General features: G+C 40.4%; 1 protein-coding gene across 5 annotated transcripts in view; it reads right to left on the bottom strand.

Annotated features, from left to right (window-relative positions):
* KDM4C (lysine demethylase 4C) overlaps positions 1-22,161 on the bottom strand; it is a 256,853-nt gene that overhangs the window by 195,753 nt on the left and 38,939 nt on the right. For 4 of the 5 annotated variants that reach the window (XR_004420744.2, XM_033085582.1, XM_033085584.1 and 1 more), the window contains exons 7-8: positions 15,449-15,552; positions 9,726-9,863 (exon numbers count right to left, since the gene is read on the bottom strand). Coding sequence is in view for 4 of the 5 variants with exons in the window: in XM_033085582.1 (XP_032941473.1) it covers positions 9,726-9,863; positions 15,449-15,552 (242 nt within the window). In the remaining variant the exon portion in view is untranslated. Of the gene's footprint in view, positions 1-9,725; positions 9,864-15,448; positions 15,553-21,399; positions 21,698-22,161 lie in introns of those variants that run through there. The other variant, XM_033085585.1, reaches the window with a different exon arrangement.

Here is a 22,161-nt window from a genome sequence, read left to right as displayed (position 1 = left end):
AGCCTTAAACACCAGGTTTTGAACTTTAACATTTCATTTACGTGAATTCATTCAGAAAGATTGATCTGATGTTGACTCACTAAGTAGAAGTCTTTTTTGTTTGAAATAAGTATTTCAGCTACTGGTAATGCAGTGGTACCATGCAAATTCTGTCAGATCATTTGTCATAATGGAAGACCTTCTCCCTCTCTCCCACTGCCTGAAAGCATCTGAAAGAGAGGTGGGGGTTGGGCTTTTCTCTGAATCACAAGTGATAGGACAAGAGGAAATGGTCTCAAGTTGCACCAGGGGAGGTTTAGATAAGATATTAGGAAACATTTCCTCATGGAGAGGGTTGTCAGGATTGGCCAGGATTCCCAGGGACATGAAAGTAACCCTTTGGCAATGCTTTAGTGGTGACCTTGGCAATGCTGACTTAAACAGCTGGACCCAATGATCTTAAAGGTCTTTACCAATGTAAATAATTTTATTATTTTTTAATATTTTTAATATTTCCTCTGTTTTTCTTGTTTACCCTATTTCTATAGCATAAACAAATACCAGTAAGTTTTAGGGAGAATTAGTTCACCACACTTACTTTATTTTCTTCATACACATTTCCATTAAAAAAAAAAAACCTAGCATCTGCAATCCTACATTCTTGCATGTTCTTCTTTATTTAGGAAAGAGAAGAAAAATTAGATTCACATTCTTGTGGTAATAAGTGCTAAGAATTAAGCAAATAATATCAAGGACTCTGACCACTTGCCAAAGAAACTGCAGTTCATATTTGACAATGGTATCTAAGATTTCTCTACAGAGGGAGATTAGTTATTATTGCTCCTAGGCCACTTTGAAGCTGGTAGGCATTTAACTGCAGACACCAGAGAAATACTTTAATTTCTTGTATTATATATATACAATACTGCTCCTATGAGCAATACCACCACCCACAGAATTCACTGTCCTAAGATGAAGACTTCACCTATATGTTAGAGAACTTTGACAAAATATTTAGAGTGCATATGCAAAGAATTCCTAGCTAAAATTCCAGAATTACAGTAGCACTTTTGGGGTGGTGCAAAGCAACACAATTACACTAGCTTTAAAATTATCTAAATCCACTGAATTTAAAGATGACATTAAGTTTACAGTATAATACAATAATAGAGAAGCATAAAACTGGAGGCATAAAACATTTAACAGTTTGTACTGGGGGAAGCTGTACACCAAACAGTAGATTACTTTTTAAAAACTTAAGAAATATGAAGCCAGTACATTGGCAGGGAGGTACCTGCAGGGAGTACCACCTCAGCTTTGTTACATCTGAAGATACAGTCTGCCATTCTTGAAGTTCAGCTGAATTAATTTTAGAGCTGTATGACATTAATATCTTTCAAAACCCAAGTCAGTTTTACCTGCCACATTCAACTCTGGTGTATCGATGGCTCTCTCAACTTTGTTTCATTGTACTATTCCCAGAAATCTGAAGTTATCAAACTCATAGGCTATCAAATGCATTTTAGAGTTTAAAATTAACTTTAGAATTGCTGCCTTATCTGTCAGCTATTAAAAAAAAACTTTCCTATTAAAGGAAGACACCAGTCTGAACATTAGATGTGTTTAGAGATTTTCAATACTTTTTGAGAACTTTCTCATGAAGGTGTTTGTTAGTCTCCAGGGTCTAATAAGAGTTCACTCCCTTTATTAGGCTGTTAAACCAGCACAGCTGATTTTGCCCTTTACTCCATACTATTGTATTAATTAATATATTAAAGAGGTTGCTACTGGAAAGATTTTTTCCAATTACAAACAAGTCAATGCTGAAAACGCTTCTGACTTAAACCCTTTTTGAATAATACAAACTAAGGCTTATGTAAGCCTTAACAATTATTAAAATCAGAGAATATTGAAAAATGGTAAAAATTTCTGCTGAATAAATTGTCCACTTTTTTGATTTTATGCATTTTCTTCATTACTTGCACATCCATCAGTGGAGGATGGCTACAGTGTTTCAGAAGGTACCGGGGAGACAGTAGAGGTGGTGCAATGGCTCGCTGCTTCAGGGAGTATTTTGACTGCACAGAGCTCAAGGTGATGATAGGGTTGCACAACTATGGGTAAGACTCCTCTGGTTCCAGCCCCCAATCCATTCCTGCCCTCGGCTGCCCTGCCCCCACCCTGCAACCCTGTCGCTATGTGTAACCCTGGTTTCATGGCTACCCCTCAGGCTCAGGTTACACATGCCTGTCCCCCAAGATACTCCAAGGGGGAGGGAGGGGCCCGTGCAGGGCTCAGCCCCGGTGGGGAGGGGGGTGGCCAAGGCCCAGCTCACAGCGCCTGTGGGACAGACAGCGTCCCTGCAGTGAGGGAAGGTACACAAACTACAGGGCCCGGTGGGGGGGTAGTGCCCAGCCCTGAAAGTCAAAACCTGGAAGAAAATTATATACCATCAGTAGCTCCAGTGGTTTATCTTGGTAGGAGAAATGGCGAGAGAAGTTACCAATCTTTGTCCTAGCAAGATAAAAAGGAAATTTGTAAGGTCCAAAGAGAGTTTGGCAGAAACAGTGAGATATTTAAAGGGTTTTTTAAGGCTACATTTAGTTCAATTGAGATGGTACCCAATGATATTAAAGATTTGTTGAGATGTCTGTTAACTCCCTCAGAGTATGATGTGTGGGAAAGCATGTGGAAAAATCTTCAAGAATGCTTTTGCAGGAACTTCAACAAAGACCAAATAGTGCAAAAGATGAGGATAATAATGATATTACACAGGAACATCTGTGTAGAGAAGGTGAATGGCATTGCCCAGAAAAACAAACACGGGTATTAACTGAGTTTGTTTCGGGTAAGATCTGCCTGGTAGCAGAAAAAGCCTTCAATCAATTACTTACTGTTGAAGTTAAAGGTAGTTATGTTAATATTAAACAGTTTCCTTCAGAAAATTTCTTGTAGTTTCTGAACCGTCTTCGCGTGCAGATGGAAAGACAGGTACCAGATCCAGTGGTGCAAGCTGATTTAATCAAGAAGATGGCTCAGAAGAATGCTAATAAAGCATGTCACAGGGTTATTCTTAGCCTTCCCCTCGAGCCAGCACCTAGTCTAACACAGATGATAGGAGCCTGCACCAGAAAAGCGGAACTGTTCAGTGCACCAGAGAGGAATCCAGGACCAGCACAACCAAAGTCTGCAGCAGCTGTAACACCAGGACCAAGGAAGCAACCAGTACCACCACAACAGCTCCAGCATATCACCTGCTTCCAGTGCAAGAAGACAGGACACTATGCAAGGGACTGCCCACACAACCAGAAACAGAAGACCAACAAACAAAAACACTAGGTGCACAGCGCGTGCCCACCATAAATACAATGACGCGCAAAGATATAAATATAGCGGGTTCCACACTGGCGAAAGCCTCTCTCTTCGAAACAAAGGGAGAGGGTGGGACAAATGGTGTGGAGATTCAAGATAACATAAATGTTAAATGTTCAGTTAACAAGGGTTGGAAGCCTCTTGGTCGTTTCAACCTTATGACTACAAAAGGTTTTCATTCTAGGTCAACAGAGTGGACAATTATTACAGTGGACCTGTCTAACACTTCACTGGACATAACGTTGTTGCATATGAAACTGCACTGTGAGTATTTTGTTATGGGGGACACAGCACACACCCTTGGAGATTGAGTTACTTCCCATGTCCTTGAAGGGAAGCATCTCCTGCCTCATTCTCCTGGCACGCTGCTCTCAACCACCATTTTACCTGGTCGAGGGGCAAATCCTCGCCCAGGCCATTCCTGTTCCAAAGGAAATCACAGCAGATGGAAAATCACCTGAAGTCTATTGGGCAGAGGTGGTGGGTGAGGAAAAACCCTCTCTGGCATGCAATCTGACCCATGGTTCAGACCATCTCCATGTGGAGGGGGTGCTGGACACAGGGCAGATGTGACGATCATACCCGAGAGGATGTGGCCATCACATTGGGAATTGCAACCCGTGGCAGGCAAAATCCAAGGTTTAGGAGAAGTCAAATTGGCAAAGATATCAAAAAGCGTCGTGCAAATTGAGGGGCCGGATGGAAAAGTGGCTAGTGTCCGTCCGTTTGTTACAGACTTTAAGTGCCCCCTGTGGGGAAGAGATATCATGTCCCAGTGGGGAATGCAAATAGTTATTCCCAAAACTCCCCAGGATTTTTAAAGGTGGCCTCTGAGGAGCGCCCTGCCCACAAACTGGTATGGCTGGATGATTCTCCAAGATGGACAGCTCAGTGGTCGATGAGTAAGGAGAAATTCAAGGCGCTGGAGAAGCTTGTAGCAGAGCAGTTGGCAAAAGGGCACATAGAAGAAGCTACAAGCCCTTGAAATTCCCCGCTGTTTGTAATTAAGAAACCAGGGAAGGATAAATGGAGGTTGTTACATGATGTCCAGGAAATTAACAAAATTATAGCAGACATGGGATCACTTCAGCTAGGGATGCCCTCCCCAACGATGCTTCCGCAAAATTGGAAATTGGCAGTTTTAGATATTAAGGACTGTTTCTTTCAAATTCCTTTACACCCAGAAGATGCTCCATGGTTTGCCTTCTCTGTTCCTACTATCAATAGAGAAGCCCCAATGAAGCGCTACCACTGGAAGGTACTCCTCCAAGGGATGAAGTGCAGTCCTTTCATATGCCAGTGGTATGTGGCCTCGTTGCTGTCCCCAGTGCGTGCTCAGAAAAAGGAAGCTATCATCCTACATTATGTAGATGACTTGCTTGTGTGTGCCCCCGATGACTCTATACTCCAACACACGCTTGACCTAGTGGTTAAGGTTTTAACCTCTGCTGGATTTCAACTGCAGGATGATAAAGTCCAAAGGATGCCACCTTGGAAGTACCTGGGCTTGGAAATCACTGCAAGGACCATTGTTCCTCGGAAATTGGACACTGATTGCAATCCAAAGACCTTAGCAGATCTCCATTCCTTGTGTGGGTCTTTGAATTGGGTTAGGCCCTGGCTAGGCCTTACTAATGAGGACCTAGAGCCCCTTTTCAATTTATTGAAGGGGGAGAGAGAGCTGGTTTCTCCCAGGGAACTGACCCCAGAGGCAAAAGCTGCAATCGAAAAGGTACAGAAAGCACTAGCAGAGAGGCAGCTCATTGCTACAAGCCTGAATTGCCTTTCAAATTCATAATTCTGGGAAAACTGCCACACTTACAGGATTTGATATTCCAATGGATCGAGGGGCAGAGAGATTCGCTCTTAATCATAGAGTGGATCTTTCTCTCCCACCAAAGATCCAAAACCATCACAAAGCCACAAGAACTCATAGCTCAGCTGATTCGGAAAGCAAGGATGAGACTGTGTGAGCTGGCTGGTTGTGACTTTACAAGTATTCACCTTCCAGTCAAACTCTCTGAGGAGGGAAGGAACTCTCCTGAGAGGTTGACAAAGGAGATGTTCGAGCACTTGCTCCAGAGCAGTGCCAGTCTCCAATTGTCTCAGGACAGCTACAGTGGACAAATATCAGTCCATGCCCCGTCTCACAAACTGTTCAATGAGGAATTCCACCTCATTCCTCGTGAGGAGTCAGAGACCACTCAAAGCTCTCACAGTGTTCACAGACGCTTCTGGGGCTTCCCACAAGTCGGTGATGACTTGGAGAAATCCTCATACTCAGCATTGGGAAGCTGATGTTGAGTTTGTAGAAGGATTGCCTCAGGTAGCTGAACTGGCTGCAGAGGTAAGAGCTTTTGAGAAGTTCTCAGAGCCAATCGACTTGGTAACAGACTCAGCTTATGTAGCAGGGGTAGTGTCCACGGCGCAGCAGGCAGTGCTCAAAGAGGTCAACAATGAGCAGCTTTTCAGGTTGCTGTCAAAACTAATCTATCTACAGTAATTTCACGACCATAAGGTGCACCGGACTATAAGGTGCACCCCCTGGGAGTTGGCAAAATTCGAAACTTTGTAGATCAGATAAGGCACACCGGACTGTAGGGCACACATTTTTTTTCAGCGAGGCTCTGCCCCCAGCTCCCCCCACGCGGTTGCTGGCCGAGGCCCCGCCTCAACCCGGCAGCTACAGGCCCCTGGGCCTGCCTGTACCCAGCAGGGGCGGTGCCACGGGCCCCCGGGCCCGCCCAGACCCGACAGGGGCGGTGCCGCGGGTCCCCAGGCCCGCCTCCACCTGGAAGTCATGGGCCCCCGGGCCGGCCTACACCCAGCTGCCGCGGCACTGCCGGCTCCCCCCCATGGCTCACGGCTCACACTTCCGGGGTGGCAAATTTCGCAACTTTGTCCATCATATGAGCTGCACCAGACTATCAGGCGCACTTCCAGTTTCGGGGGAAAGTTTTAGTCAAAAGGGTGCGCCTTATAGTCACGAAACTACTGTAATTTCTCATAGAGAACATCCATTCTATGTGATGCTTGTGAGGTCACACACTGATTTGCCAGGTGAGATCACAGAAGGGAATCGTCAGGCAGATCCCCTTGCAACCCCAGCTGAACAAGCATGCCTCCCTGACATCTTCCAACAGGCAAAGCTGAGCCACCAGCAATACCATCAGAATGTGCCAGGTCTGATCTGTCAGTTCCAGTTAACACGGAGTCAGGCTCGAGCCATTGTGGCCACCTGTCCCAGCTGCCAGCTCCAGGCCATGCCATCACTAGGTGCAGGGGTTAACCCCCGAGGCCTTGGCAGCTGTGAGGTGTGGCAGACAGACATCACACACATTCCCAGTTTTGGTCACCTCAAATATGTTCATGTAAGCATTGACACATATTCAGGTGCGGTTTATGCCTCTGCCCACGCAGGAGAAAGAGCTGTGCATGCCAAACAACACCTAGTGCAAGCTTTTTCAGTATTGGGGATCCCTAAGGAAATCAAAACAGATAATGGCCCAGCATATGTGTCCAAGGAGTTCCTGGAATTTGTCCAGCAGTGGGGAGTGGAACATAAGACTGGCATCCCCCACTCTCCCACAGGCCAAGCTGTGATTGAGTATGCACACCAGACGCTCAAGCAGGTTCTGGTTAGACAGAGCAGTTTGACTGTGTGGATGTCTCCACAGCAGAAGCTCTGTAAAGCCCTGTTCACTATCAATTTTCTGAACTGTTCATTTGAAAACATGAATCCACCTGTGGTTCATCATTTTAACAGTGGTAAACAGTTCAAGTTGTCTCAGCATCCACCAGTTTTGATTAGGAATCCAGAAACATGGGAAACCAAAGGTCCCTATGAGCTTGTTATCTAGGGATGTGGTACTGCGTGCGTATCCACTCCCTCAGGCCCTTGATGGATTCCTCAGAAATGGGTGAAGCCTTTTGTCCCCACACAGCCAGCTCCAGCTGAAGGGGACGAGAAGCAAGTCGCAGTTGCTTCAAAAAGAAGACGTCGCCGGAAAGAGGAAAGAGAACCTACATTGAAGACTACCTTCTGGCAGATTCAGAGACTTTTAACATGTTTTAAAAATGTTTGTTTTCTTTTTAGAGAATACCTTCCTTCCACTCAACCCTGTGATGAACCCCATCCAAGTTGTCATCTTTTTAACATTGAACAGTCTGGTAGCTGCATGGATCGTCCCTCAGCCACGTCAAAACGTCTGGGTGACCCTGGCAAAGACACTCGAGCAGGAAAACATATGCCTGTCCTCGGCAGCAGAAGAAAATCTTATGTCCACCTGCCTGGTAGGAGTTCCCTTGAAGGCTGGAGAATATTCAGCCAGTTTTGAAATACAGATGCCAAATCAACTTCCCGAGTCACACACAATTTCATTATACAAACCTCGTAGGCAGCAAACAATAATGAGTAAGAATCCTATAGAGGAAATGCTGCCAAGTTTGCCAAAAGCAGCTCAAGAACCTCAGGAATTAGAGTTGTTAAGTTCCTATCCATCACAATACTGCATTCATTTTGTAATCTTTCCAAAACTTTCTGACACCAAAGAAATCCACGACATAAGGCAATACAGACAGGAATTCATGGCCAAAAGGTGATACAATATTCTGAGTCATATTGCAGCAGACACCCCATCTCTAACAAGTCTCAAGAGCCTCCCTAAAAGGTTGTTCTTGATTTGTGGAGATCGGGCATGGGAAGGAATTCCTTCGCGACTTTTAGGAGGGCCATGTACCTTCAGGCGGTTGTCCCTGTTGGCACCCAACGAAACCCTAATTAGTGATTGGACTCATAAAAACAAATCAGTTAATAAAATCAAAAAAAGAAGTGCAGACAATTTGGACAGAGATTGTGACTCTGAAATTTTTCATTGGGCCAAGTCAAAAAGAATTGCTGTATCCCTGTTTCTTCCATGGATAGCAGCAGCCAAAGATCTGGGTGAACTGGGCCACCTAGAGTGTTGGGTAGTCAAACAGGCAAATTTGACATCCACTGCCATCAGCTTCCTCCTGGAAGACGAGGAAATTACCAGGCAGGCCACACTCCAAAATCGTGCTGTCATAGATTTTCTCCTGCTGCTACATGGACATGAGTGCCACGAATTTGAAGGACTTTGCAGCATGAACCTGACCTCAAAAGCTCCTAACATCCATGCTGCCCTCCAAAACATGAACAGTTTGATCAGACAACTGAAGCAAGAATCTGAAGATTGGTTCAACGAACTGTTCAAAGGCTGGGGATTCACTGAGCGGTGGACTTCTATAGTTAAAACTATTTTGTTCCTCTTTGTTATTCTTTTCCTTGTAATAATAGCATTCGGAATCCTTTGTCACTTAGTTCTCAAGAACATTAATGGTCTCCTTCTTTCTGTCTCAGTAGTTAATCACATAGAGATGAACACCTTGAAACAATCTAACTCTCCCACTAACTCCAAGTGGTGGGAAAGATCATAATTTGAAGCCAGAATAACCTAGTAGCCTTCTTTCATTTTTTTAAACAAAAAAACGGTGAGATGTTGTAACCCTGTACCCAAGATGTATTAAGAATGGTATGTCCCTTAATTCCTGTGGCCCCTGTAAAATCTATGGACTGACCCCTCTGTTATCCTATTGGCAGGAAGCCAAGTTTCCCCTCCCCTCTCCTGACCCTAGAAGAGACCGCAGACTTTGGGAAATTTTATCTTTGTCCCCTGGAAGCCATGAAGAAATAAACCCAGGAAAACCCTGGGAGAAAGAGCTTCTTTGTATCTTTTATCCTGTTATCCATCCCAGGCTTGCCTTGCTACAGGATTGCCAGGAAGCAGGGAAGCCTCGGAATGAGGCAACACCTTACAGATTCTATGAATCTATGCTGTACACAAAAAAAAGGAAGACATGCACACCACAGAACAAGATTTCAGTCTAAAGTATCTTCAGTTATACACACTTAAAACAGTTGCTTTATTATCTTGTACTACAAGTTTTCCAATTAGATTTAAGATGTGAAAATTTGAATTTTTTTCTTCAAACTTTATTTGAAGTTTCACTATTCATGCTTCTTTCCAGGTATCAAAATTGCTAGTTAAACTTCAGTGCTTTCACAGACAGTAAAGCTTAAAGAGGTTTAAAAGCATAAGTCTGTTGTCTCCACATATGTTAACCTCAGTGTATGTAGCTTCAGCTTAAAAATATCCACAAACAGAACTGGTTTTGAAGAATAATACATTAGGTTGCAACAAAATTGAATACGGAGAGGAATATATATTGCTGGAAGTGTAATGCCTACTATCAAAATAACAAATTAAACCCCTTTCTCATCACCTTCCTGAGATTCTCACAAAGAAATAACCACAGGAAATATTTCCTTACACATCAATTTTCTGCTTACTTACCAATTTTGCTGCTTTTCCATAATCAATCCATCGAATGGAAGCAAAGTTTGTTGACTCTGCACAATTAAATCCATGGTTAAACCCCGCATGGTATCCATATGGGAAAGTGATCATAAATTCTCCTGCCTCTTGGGTAACCTTTAACAATAAAAAAAAAATTTAAAAGGCCAAAATAAATACACTTTTAAAGAACTTCAAAGTGAACTACAGTAATTTCACAAATACAAGCCACACCAATTTGACCAAAATTTTGGTGGAAACCCGGAAGCGCGGCCAATATTCCGGGGCGGCTAATACATTAACAAAATTCTAAAAGCTGCCAACACGGAAGTGAGAGCCCGCGGCAGCCCCAAGCCAAGTTGGAGCCCGGCCGGCCCCGGCAGAGGTGGGAAAGCCTGGCAGAGGCGGGGCCAGCAGTGTGGGGGGTGGGCGGCAGAGCCTGAGCCAGCAGGGCGGGGCAGGGGGGCGGCAGAGCCCGGGCCAGCAGGGCGGGGGAGCCTGGGAGAATTGGGGCTAGCAGTGCAGGGGAGCATGGCAAAAGCAGGAAGGCCGGCGGGTGGGGCTGCCTGGCAGCGGGGGAAGCCCAGCAGAATCGGGGCCAGCAGGGTGGGGGAGCCCGGCAGTGCGGGGGCCTGCAGAGCCGGCCAGGGCAGCCCGCCGGCAGGGCTAGCGAACACGGCGCGGCACGGCCGGCGAGCCCGGCGGTGGCAGCCCGCCGGCAGGGCTAGCAAACGCGGCGCGGCCGGCGAGCCCGGCGGCGGCGGTGGCAGCCCGCCGGCAGGGCTAGCGAACGCGGCGCGGTGCGGCCGGCGAGCCCGCCGGCAGGGCTAGCGAACGCGGCGCGGCGCGGCTGGCGAGCCCGGCGTCGGCGGCGGCAGCCCGCCGGCAGGGCTAGCGAACGCGGCGCGGCGCGGCCGGCGAGCCCGGCGGCAGCGGTGGCAGCCCGCCGGCAGGGCTAGCGAACGCGGCGCGGCGCGGCCGGCGAGCCCGGCGGCGGCAGCCCGCCGGCCGGGCGAGCGAACGCGGCAGCGGGGCGGTGCTGACGGGAGAGGGGGGCCAGCGAGCCCGGCGGCGGCGGCAGCACCACCCGGCCAGCCCCGCCGAGCCGTGGCGCTGAGCTGGGCCACCCGGCCCCGTCGGCAACCATGAGCGGGCCGAGCCTTCCTGGCCCCGCCCTGAGCCAGTAAAGCCCGCTATGCCGCGATCCTGTTACTAATTGGCCAATTTGTGAAAGCTGCGCACGGATTCTCGCGACGAACGAAAGTGCGGCTAATATTCGGGGTGCAGCTTATCTATTGACAAAGACAGCAACATTGTCGAGGCACCGGAAGTGCGGCTTATAATCCGTGCGGCTTGTATTCGTGAAACTACTGTACATTACAAAGCATTTCTAGCCCTGTAGCAATGAAAACTACATACACTTTTATAACTAAGTAAAACAAAGAATTCTTTTTACCTTGCACAGAGATGAGATTTAATACAAACAGAAACTGTATACTTGAGACAATGTTCTTTAGTCTAAAATACATAGCTAGGTGCAATAGTCAACAAATTCAGAAAGAACTCAAAAGATTTTGATCTTGGAACAGAGGTTCACTGGAAGTAACTAGAAAAGACAGTATGAAGAATATATCATTCTTACTGACTGAGAGGAAGCAAAGACAGGTGGGATCAAAATACCCACAATTACCATGCCTAAATGTTGTGCAGAATGTCTCAAGATAAAGCTATTAAAACACAAGTTTTAAGCTGTCATTGTCCTTCCCCTCTTTCTCTTTAGCTGTATTTTAGAGAGCAGAAGTACTCTGGCACTACTGGTAAAAAGAATTCCAAGTAACTAAAGAACAAGTGTGATAGAAGGAGATTCTGAAAAACAAAAAGTTTGACTAACAGTTGAACTCTGACATTGTTTGAAAGATTGAGCGAGGGTAATTTCAAAGGACTACAACCAAAAGAAATATGTGAAGGCCACTGGATCGACAAGATAGTAGGGAAAAAAAAGGAAAGTAAAAAGCCAACCTAAAACTCACTGCATAGTAATCATGTTTTGTATACACAAAAATAACCCAAATGCCAGTGAGTTTTAAGAGATGCATCAGACTTAAAAAGCTTTTAGAGTAAACTACAAAATTAAAAAAAAAAAAAAAGTGTGGTAACATAAATAAATCACTAGTCAGGTTATTCTCTTTCAAGAGAGAAATCTCATCTTCCTACACTAGGATGGACTGCTGCAAGCAGACAGCACTTCCAGTCAGTCACTAATATTCTCCCCACACAGCAACAGCTTTAATCTCCTGAAGTCAGACCACCAGAGACTTTATCAAGGACAGGCTAGTCAAAGATTTGAAATAGCACACCATCTTCTGAATTATCTGATAAGAGTTAATGAATAAAGTACATTATACAGAAGTAAATAGTTAAAAGAGATTCTCCATGCTCTGTTTGATACATATTTTACGCAAAACACACATCAGACAACAGACCCACTAAAAAGCAAACAGATCTATTTAAATGAAGCAAATAATCTGAACAGTGACTGATGACTATTCAACATATGCATTTGTTGACTACAAGAAAATGAGGAGACTTCTCAAGAGTCTAAATAGGTTGCTTTCAGTGTGTGGCAATGTTTTGCATAATCAATATAGCAAGAAAAATTGGAAGGACAAATATGACTCTTTTTAGGGGCATACTCTTGTGACTTTTAATCACAAAAAGAAAGGGTTAAATTTTAAACAGACATCTAAATTAAAACTTACAACTTCAAACATTTTCCTTTTTAATGTCATGTCCTAAATGTGAGCTTTCTACTGGTATAGTTGTCTTATATTCAATTTCTGCTTTTACCACATTCTTCAAAATTGTTATTTGTTCTATAAATTCTTTTTGTGCTTTTTTGCCCAGTGCAAGAACACAAAGGGCTAGCACTTTAAAGAGGTCTATTTCTGACTGTATTAAGGGATGAAGGAAAGAGAGAAAAACAAGAAAAATAGCCAACATGGCTAGAGAAAAAAAAAAAAAGATGTTACATTTTGCATAGTTAATTTTTTGTGGGTTCATAGTTAGTATGTATATGCAAATGCACATATAGTTGCATATATTGTAACTGTTACTGCAGCACTTCAACAATCACTGTGGGAATGTTTAAGAAAGATTATTCTCAATGCTAACGATTCCAAAATTTATCTCAATACACCCTCCCACTGCTGACAGTTTAGCAGGTGTTCTATTGCAACAAGCAGCAGTTCAGCTGCCACCTGGTAGGCGTAGGCTGACTTATCAGCATTCAGCACATTTCCACTCCTATCACTTTGAGCCATGAGAGATCACAGCCTGGTTTTCTCCATTCACTTCCTCACTGAATCCCATTAATTACAATTACACTTGGGTACAGCCTGCTTCCTCCAAAGACTAGGTGATAGAACCAAACTTAAATATTTAACTGTTTGTAGTACACCTCCCTCCCCCCATTCCCCTTTTAGAGGATTATTATCCTCTAAATTAGAACACAGGAACAATCAAGACACCAAAATACAAAGATCAAGATACTCCATTACCTCACCTCAAATGTATCATATTGAAAATAAGTATGCAATATTCTGCAATATGCTACTTTAAACACCAACCATTTAAAATTATACTGTTCAGAGTAATGTTGTGTAAATCCAAAACTATAAATCTGGTTATAAAACCATCCAGCTTGGAAAGCTTAACCTGACACTTCATGATAAAGCACAAGGCTATGAAGGGAATCAGTATATTTACCTATATATTACAAAAACTGAACTAAGTAGCTACATTTCCATATGATAATAAATCATTCAGAAAACAAACTACTTATTTTATGAGTAATTTATTCAAAGAACCTTGCTTTCCAAGGCAGGCAGTATCATTCTAAATGCCTACATTTCCTCAATTTTACCCATAGGCTGACTTAAGCATGAAAAGTGATGAGATGTTCCAAAAGGCATAAAACACATCTGTGTCTTCATCTCATTGGTGCTACCAACAGGACTGATAACACAGAGGTGTCCTGGTTCTTGCTGGGCATGTCTCACACAGCATCAAGGACTCTTCTGCTCCCCACATCATTCCACCAGCAAGGAGGATGGGGGTGCACAAGAAGTTGGGAGGGGACACAGCCAGGACAGCTGAACCCACGGTATCCTGCTCAGTACATAAAGCTGTGAGAAAAAGAAGGCAGGACAATTGTTTGGAGTGGTGACATTTGTCCTGCCAAGTCACCATTATGAATGACAGGGCTCTGCTTTCCTGGGAATGACTGAACACTTACCTGCCCAGAGGAAGCAGTGAATGAACTCCTCATTTTGCTTGGCTTGTGTGCACAGCCTTCCCTTTCCCTATTAAACTATGTCTGTCTCAAACTATGAGTTTTCTACCTTTTATCCTTCCAGTTCTCACCCCATCTCACCAAGAGGAGTGAGCAAGCACCTGTCTGGTATTTAGCTTCCTGGTAGGCAAAACCACACATGAAAATATTAATACTCTTTTTCTTCTTCTATTTTTTTTTTGTTTAAATACTGCTGGAAAAACATCAACTAAACCAGACAGGAAGCACTGCATCATCCTATATTTTACGCTAGGGAACACATTAAGCAGAGTTTGTACACATGTGCCCACATTTTATCAATAAATAAATAGCACATTCACAAAAATAGAAAACACAATAATAAGCAAGGTGTGTGGCAAGGATATTTTACATTACCATATTGCAGTGGGAATAAAGTGAGAAAAAGTGTGTATTGCCTGATTCTTCTGAACAACTTAAAACAATTTGTGCAATGGGAAACCAGGAATCATAGCCCTTTAATGATCAAAAGCCTTTTGAAAACTCAGTATTAAGATAAACTGCTATTCAGGCAGCAGACCTTCTGAATCAAGTTCTAGCCTTCTAAGTAGGTTTACAGAACTCCAAAATTTAGAGCTTTAGAACTTACAAAATGTATAGAATAAGTACATTTTTAAAAAAAAAAGAACAAACAATGAATTGAAAATACTTTATTAGCTGGCACCTGAAGTTCAAAGTGGAAAACAATTAATACAGAAAATCTTGTAGAAAGCAGAAGAAACTGAATACTTCAGAGGTGTTTAAAAGCAGCTATGTATTAAATTCATGCACAAAGAAGAAAGACAGGTATCCTTCTCAGTTTCTGTTTGTATAATGTTCTTATCAAACATTTATTCCGCCACTACCAAACAGTCAAAAATAATAATTCTTTTTCTATTCTGTTACAGCTTTTAAAATACATTTTAAATTATGTAACAGTTATTTGTGGCTTTATTCCACCTTAAACCTCGCAGATCCTTATAATGATAAAATTATATTTAATTGCATTAGGAAAGCAACATACAGACATACAGAAATTAAATACTTGTGTTAAAATATTAGGCACACAAATTAACAGAGTGAGTTAAGAAGTATTTCAGTCAACAGAAAATCACATCTAAGCTGCCATGGAAATAAATTAAAAATAAGAAATTTTGATAATGTCTTAGAAAAAATCACAGAAATGCTGTAATAGCTGCAAGTGTTTAATGCCAGAAAATTCCCTGCTAAAACTATTGAAATTTCTAACACATATTTTTATGCAGCCACTACCTAAACAAAAAAAAATGCTTCACCTTTACTATAACAGTACTTATTATAAACATGATCTAATTCAATTCATGAAAGTAGAGTTTAAAAAGAAACATTAATGTACCTTGTCAAAAGGAATTCCATACTTTTTCAATATTGATGGAGAAATCAGAGTCATCTTGTGGCGAAGAAAAGCATCACATCCTTGGGAACTGCTCGGAAAGAAACCTAATAAGGCAAGAAAAGCAAAACTGCGTATCTTTTCATTAAATCAAATCTTTGTAGTATTTTTCAGTACTTAACACTGTTTAAACTTGTTTTAATATTTTTTATTATGTCATTCCTAGGTCCTGAGAGATTTCACAAGAATCAAATGCACCTCACAAGTTTTTCAACTGCTTTCCAGGGGGAGGAGCTACAGGGTCTTCCTTGCTGTTAAGAACTGAATTAATTTAGAATAATTGTGGACCAGTACATTTAGGCATAGTTTCTTACCCTTTAGGAAAATGCATTGTTGCTGGGAGCTTTTTTCACGTTAATGCTCATTCTGCACACATGAAAATCAATTGCAATAAATAACTTCAGAAGGATTCCATGAAGACTAGGCTTACCTCACACTTATAAATCATCTATACAGTAAACAAACACAACTTCTTAACTTTGTACAATCTGTTGTATTCCTCTCACATAAATGGTGGTTCATCATTCACAGAAGCAGTCTAATTCTTGGACAAACATGCTTACTCAATTATTTTTTTAAAAAATCATTTTCAATCAACCATCTAAATATTTTAATGCCTTGAGAAAAAAAAATTGAACTATAATTTTCCATAATATATAGTTTTCTCTCTAACGTTAGATTAAATTTCTTCACTCCGGTGAGTCATATATTATGCCCATTAACCACCCTAAAACTTCAGAACAATCTAGAAGTTATTCTATTATAGTAAATAAACCCCTTGTACATTCAATCTAGCATACTCACCAGTACTGGGAGAACAATATTTCTCTGATTACTTCGAAATAAGGTTACAAAGCACTTAAGTAGCAAAGGTATAATGTAGACTTGTGCTAGTCAATGTACGAGGAAGCCTGCCAAGCTGCCCTGAGATCACATTTTCTTCGAAGTCATCATTCTTAATTTTTTTCTCACCAACAAGAAACACAGAATTCTTTACTCTCTCTTTGAATTGCAAATAATGTTGTAAGTTTCAAAAAAGTACTATTTGATAGGTGCAGTTATATATATGTGGCTCACTGACTAAAAGACAGTTAAAAGAAACTACCCCACAATTAGTGGACTCCAGCAAAAAAATTTCAACTATTTTTTCACAATTAATGCCTGTAACATAAATTATAGCAATCAAAACTTAGAATCCACAGTTTCTAAGATCAGAAATCTCAGTCCTGAGCAGTATAATAATAGAAATATATGGGAATTTACTGTGAAAAACATGATTGAAAATGATACTTGAGACTTGAAGGAAGAGCTGATATGAAAAGTAGCCAAAAGCTTAATTGCTAAAAGCAGAGAGAGTTTAACTGAATTTTCCTTCAGAGAACAAATTTTGTACCAAATTAAATTACTGCAATATGCTTAATTATCTCAACACAAGATGATAAAAAGCAAACGATGGGCAGACATCCAAAACTTAAGTTATACTACTCCAGCTCCAAGAGATCAGACATAGCTGTGACAAGTCCAACCAGAAGGCAGGCTTGTTGCTGAATTCCAAGAAAGCTGCAAATAACAGAGCAGTAGAACACAACCTGCTCAAAATCCACTACCAGAGATTTACAGGAGAGCATTTGTAGTAGCTACAGAGCCCTCACAGTGAAATCAAAGTGCAGCCTACACATTCTGTACTGTAATAAATAATTTTTTGACTTGTCAAATTCTCCACTTGCGTGCACAAATTTTTCAGCCTCATTCACCTCATTTTCTCAAAGAAACTCCCCTTCAATGAACAATGAAAGAAAGGAAGGTAGTATTTCCTCATTACAAGACTCTCTTTATCAGAAGATCTTTTGTGTGCCAGGCCAAATGTAAGGTCACACAAGCTTTTTTCCCAGAAAATAAAAACCTTGTGGGAGAACTGGCTAACGGATGTAAAAAAATACCACATAAAGGACTTCACAATAGAAATATTACAAGACTCCTACAAAAACATTAAATTCAGGGCAATTCAAGATATGCCCACAACAATGAGAGTCATTCTGAAGTACCTAACTGATGTTAAAATTACCAATTAAAAGGATTACCATGTAATCCTCTATGTTTAGTGAAATCCCATATTCAAAAAAAAAATACTGTAATTTATCTAGAATGTACCTACTATTCAAATTCTGCAGCACATTCATGCTTTTCAAGGGACACATGAAATATTAATTTGATCCATTAACACTAATCCATTGACTCTAAATCAATTCTGAAAAACCAGGTATTTTGTAGGAATTCACAGGCAACCCATTTCTTGGATGGTCTCTTGCGACATGGTAGACCTATATCCTATTGATCTCGTTGGAAATTATTGCAAAGAAACAAAATTAGAATTGAAAATCAGAATTCAAATTAGTTCATAGAAGCCAATGAGAAATAATTAGAGCTCAGGGTAAAACTGGATAAGGTTGCTCATTCATTTAAGACCATGAGAAAAAGACAGTCAAATTGAAAATTCTCCAATCCGTGATTCACGGAAACACTGACATTTTTTAACAGCTAGAGCAGAATTAGAACAGTCTACACAGTAAGTATGTGATTCAGTACTTGCTGGCCGAAATGTTTGGATACAAACAACTACAGGGAGAGGATATTTATCCACTAAACTCAAGGTTCCTCTCGGTTTTTCTAAACCCTTATTTAGTCAGCCCAAGCAGCAACAGCAAAGAGTATGTGAAAGCATAGGCCTCAGACTATGTTAACAGCCAAAAACATGCCCTTACAAGACCCTATATACATACTCTAACAGACAAAATAGCCCAAAATGTTCAATCTTACCAATGCTATTTGTACAAACAAAATCAAATTGCTTTAGTAACAGCAACATCACTGTGGGGATGACCCTTCCTCTATCAATGCTATTCCATCTCAGCATGATCTTACCACAGAATTTCAGGGTTTATAATCCAAATATATGCTAGATAGAAGTCAAAGCCTGGTCATCTCTGGGCAAAGGTAGAAGCAGTAGGCACTCAGCAGACGCCTAGTCATACAGGGATATAGAACATATTATAAAAAATAAGTTCAAATTTCTAAATTACTGAGGCACAGTTGCTACCTGGCAGTCTCATTTTTCCTTTCCACCCTGAAGGTGTCCTTCCAACATATCACACGTAGTTCGTATCAGATGACCACATCAATATCATACCTATCCCTCAGGCTAGCTGAAGTTGATTGGGTCCCACTCCTTGTTTGATTAGCATTTTCAAGACAATTGGAATCTCCTCTATGTTACTAAGAATGTGCCCATAATGTTTTCAATCACATTGTCCAGCTAAAATCATAAATGTACAATTTACAATACTATTACCAAAACTATTCTTCCAAAATCCCAAAAAATTCTACAACTCCATTGGACTGAACAGGTTGGTTTGCTATATTGTACCTTGAATGATCAAGGAAATCGTAATTTGGTCACTAACAAAGTCATTTAATGACATCCACATAAAATCATATTCTTAGGGAACTTTCAAATCAAATCCTGATCAGTGCAATAAAGCTAGACAACCCGTAGTTTTCAAAACTTCCTTACTCAAGACTTCACCTGAAATTTAAAGGTGCAGCATTTCTTGTTAATAGTATTTAAAATTGCTAAAAATATACAATCATAAAACTCACATAAGAAAAATAACACCCTAAATTGCAAATATCTTTAATATTGTTTAATGTTAATGAAAGTGAAAATAAATCAAATTACATCATTAAGCTCAAGGTTAAGATTATTTTTATTTATGCAGACCTTCATTTAAAGGACTTACACAAAATACTTCATAATTCACAGATCAGCACAATCAAAACAATGGCTCAGATTAAGAAGTACTAAGTTTTCTGGTAATTCTCTTTTTAGATTCTACTATGGCAGGTATAAATACAAACTTAATATAATTTATTTAAGTTATTTTACCATGATATGAACTAATTTGATTTAGCTTTCTGTATTGAACATGAAAGGAATTAGGAGGATAAGTTTGCATGACAACAACCATCACAGAGGAAAAACAGCAATTTGTACGCTATACAAAGCAGAATGCAAAAGCTGGAAAGAGGCTTTCAAGTGGCATGAAATACAACTGTAGGTATGCCCAGATGAACATCTTCAAGCCTTACGTTTCTTATCTCTTAAATAAGATTTTTCTAACTTGACTAATTCTTTTTTGGGGAAAAAATGCAAATCTTCAACTACTAAAGTTTTCACATTCAAGACCCTTAGAAGTTATGCAAGTTCTACCTCAAGTCTCATTTCAACAATTATTTTAATTTACTTTCACACGTAACAGATAATGAATTCTGCATAAAATGAAGTAATTAATACTATACACTCTGCAAAGCTTTGTACTACAACCATACATACTTACAATACATTAGACCTTAGTTTCTTCTTTAACATAATTAAACATCACAGATAGATGTCATCTCCTTTCTAAAACAGTTTCTGCACTCAAACGATCTGTTAAAAGATCTTCAAAATCCTTCAATCTGCCATTTCTCATTTGCCACTCTGCCTCTATTCTCTTTATTTTCTAACCCATTTTGTGAAATAAAAAATCCTTTAAGAATACCATGGTACTACAGATTAACATAACAACACATATAAAAATTGCAGTTAATAGCTCACTTGAGATTTTTATTACATTTATGTCCACATAAAATTGGAGAAAAAGATCTACATAAATGAAAAAGCAGCTGAAGGGCAAAATCAAACTGTTGTCTTTATTAGATGCAAGTCTAATGTCTTTGAGATAAAGCATTTGTAGGCACCACAGTCAATCAAGATTTCAATGAAAAGCAAAAATGAAAGCATTCATGCACAAAAGGCGTGTGTTGTAATTGTGATGTGCAGACAAGATAATAGAAAATATTCTAGCCTTCTTTTAATTTTATGTATCAACTGCTGCCTTGACTTAGACAATCTGTCACTTTTAATGTATTGTTTTATTATTTTAATTATTTAGGAGCATTCAATTAATTCAATAGGCATCTGGTCATCAGAGCTAACCTTTCCAAATAAACTACTTTGTTTTTCCTTCAAAGGTTGCATTCATGCAAAAATATTTTCACTACACATGCTACTAAGTACAAAGGTCTCATTTATACTATGCTTTGCTAATGTTTTCCTTTAAATGACTTGCAGCCGTGCAGCTTACTTTATACTTTCATCTTTGTAAGATACCTTATATGAAACATGATGTATTTTAGAAAGAACCAGTTTCAAAGTAGAAGATCACAGCATGGAAACAATAAGAAATGGTAATTTTCAGTTTAAAAAAAAAAGTCCATTATTTTTATTTTTCATCATTGTAGCATTGTAGCATCTTCTACATTCCATTCTCAGCTATTAGCTGGACCAAAAATACCATGGAAACAATCTACTCACAGAAAAATATCCAAGACTACATTAAAATCAAATACTAACAATTTAGTTTCCCAGACAACATTCTTCAACATTTCCTAACTCATCTATCTTATATTGCTGCTACAATAATACTCTCCATATGAGTACCTAGACTTCATATAGAAATCCACTTTCATTCAGTAAATGTAATGGAATAAACACTATTTGAAATTTTATTATCTCTGTTCAGTACCTGATTCTATGCTTTATTTGTTATTTCTTATTCAAAACATAGTACTGAAATAAAAATAATTAAGTTATGATCATAAACATGATTCATCAAGGAAGTTTTCCATCCACTTTTTAACTTATACAAACATAAAATTAAAAGCAGCAGTGGACAATTTACTTCTGTGCAGATGTGTCCAATTCTGACTAGCACTCGGACATCAAGACACCATTCCCCCAGTATAACCTATTGGTTTCTGAAAAACAGTGGACTTGAGGATTTCCATTTCTCCAACCCTTAATGTCCTTTTTCTATTACTGTATTAGGACCCCATCAGCAATAAGAGGACTGTGTACCCTCAGACCAGTTTTCTAACATAAAATTTTTTTCATGTAGCAAAACATGTGTCTCCAAATTTACCTACTTGCTGAATTTATATTGGTTATTCCAATATCTACAGAAGTCAAGGTATTTCAAGGAAAGAAGGAGCTTTTTTTTTGTCTACAACAAATAATGCCATGCCTCAATACCACTTCATTTTTAGAAAGGAGTGAACAAGTGTTGCTTCAACTGCCCATCTTTTTCTCTCACTCTGAAAACAAAGAAAAATTTGATGCATACTCACCACAGCACATTTAAACTTGAATGGTTTTAGAACACTGCACAGCTGTTATCAAGCAACATGAAATCTACAATAAATGCCACAGCAGCCAAAAAAATAACATGCCAAGTCTATCTACCCAGAGATTTTGCTGTCATCAAATGTCAGAACTGTATATAGAGAACCATTTACATACAGTATGAAAAGTTGGCTTTCTCTGACAAACCCAGTAGCAAACAGCTGCTCCTCCAAGACTTCTAAAGCTAGGGCAGTTCCTATGTTCCTCTAACATATTTCTGTGCCAGTGTGCTCCAATCTCCCTCAGAATCCATGAAAATTTTAGAATCCACCAAGTAAGGAATGTATACTGTGAAATAAACCATCTCCTCAGGCTTACTTTGAACCTGACAAGTCACTTCATTTGGAATCTCTACATACACTGGAACACTGAACGA

This window comes from Catharus ustulatus, chromosome Z (assembly GCF_009819885.2).
Source record: "Catharus ustulatus isolate bCatUst1 chromosome Z, bCatUst1.pri.v2, whole genome shotgun sequence".
NCBI lineage: Eukaryota > Metazoa > Chordata > Aves > Passeriformes > Turdidae > Catharus > Catharus ustulatus.
This window is presented reverse-complemented; position numbering and strand designations above follow the sequence as displayed.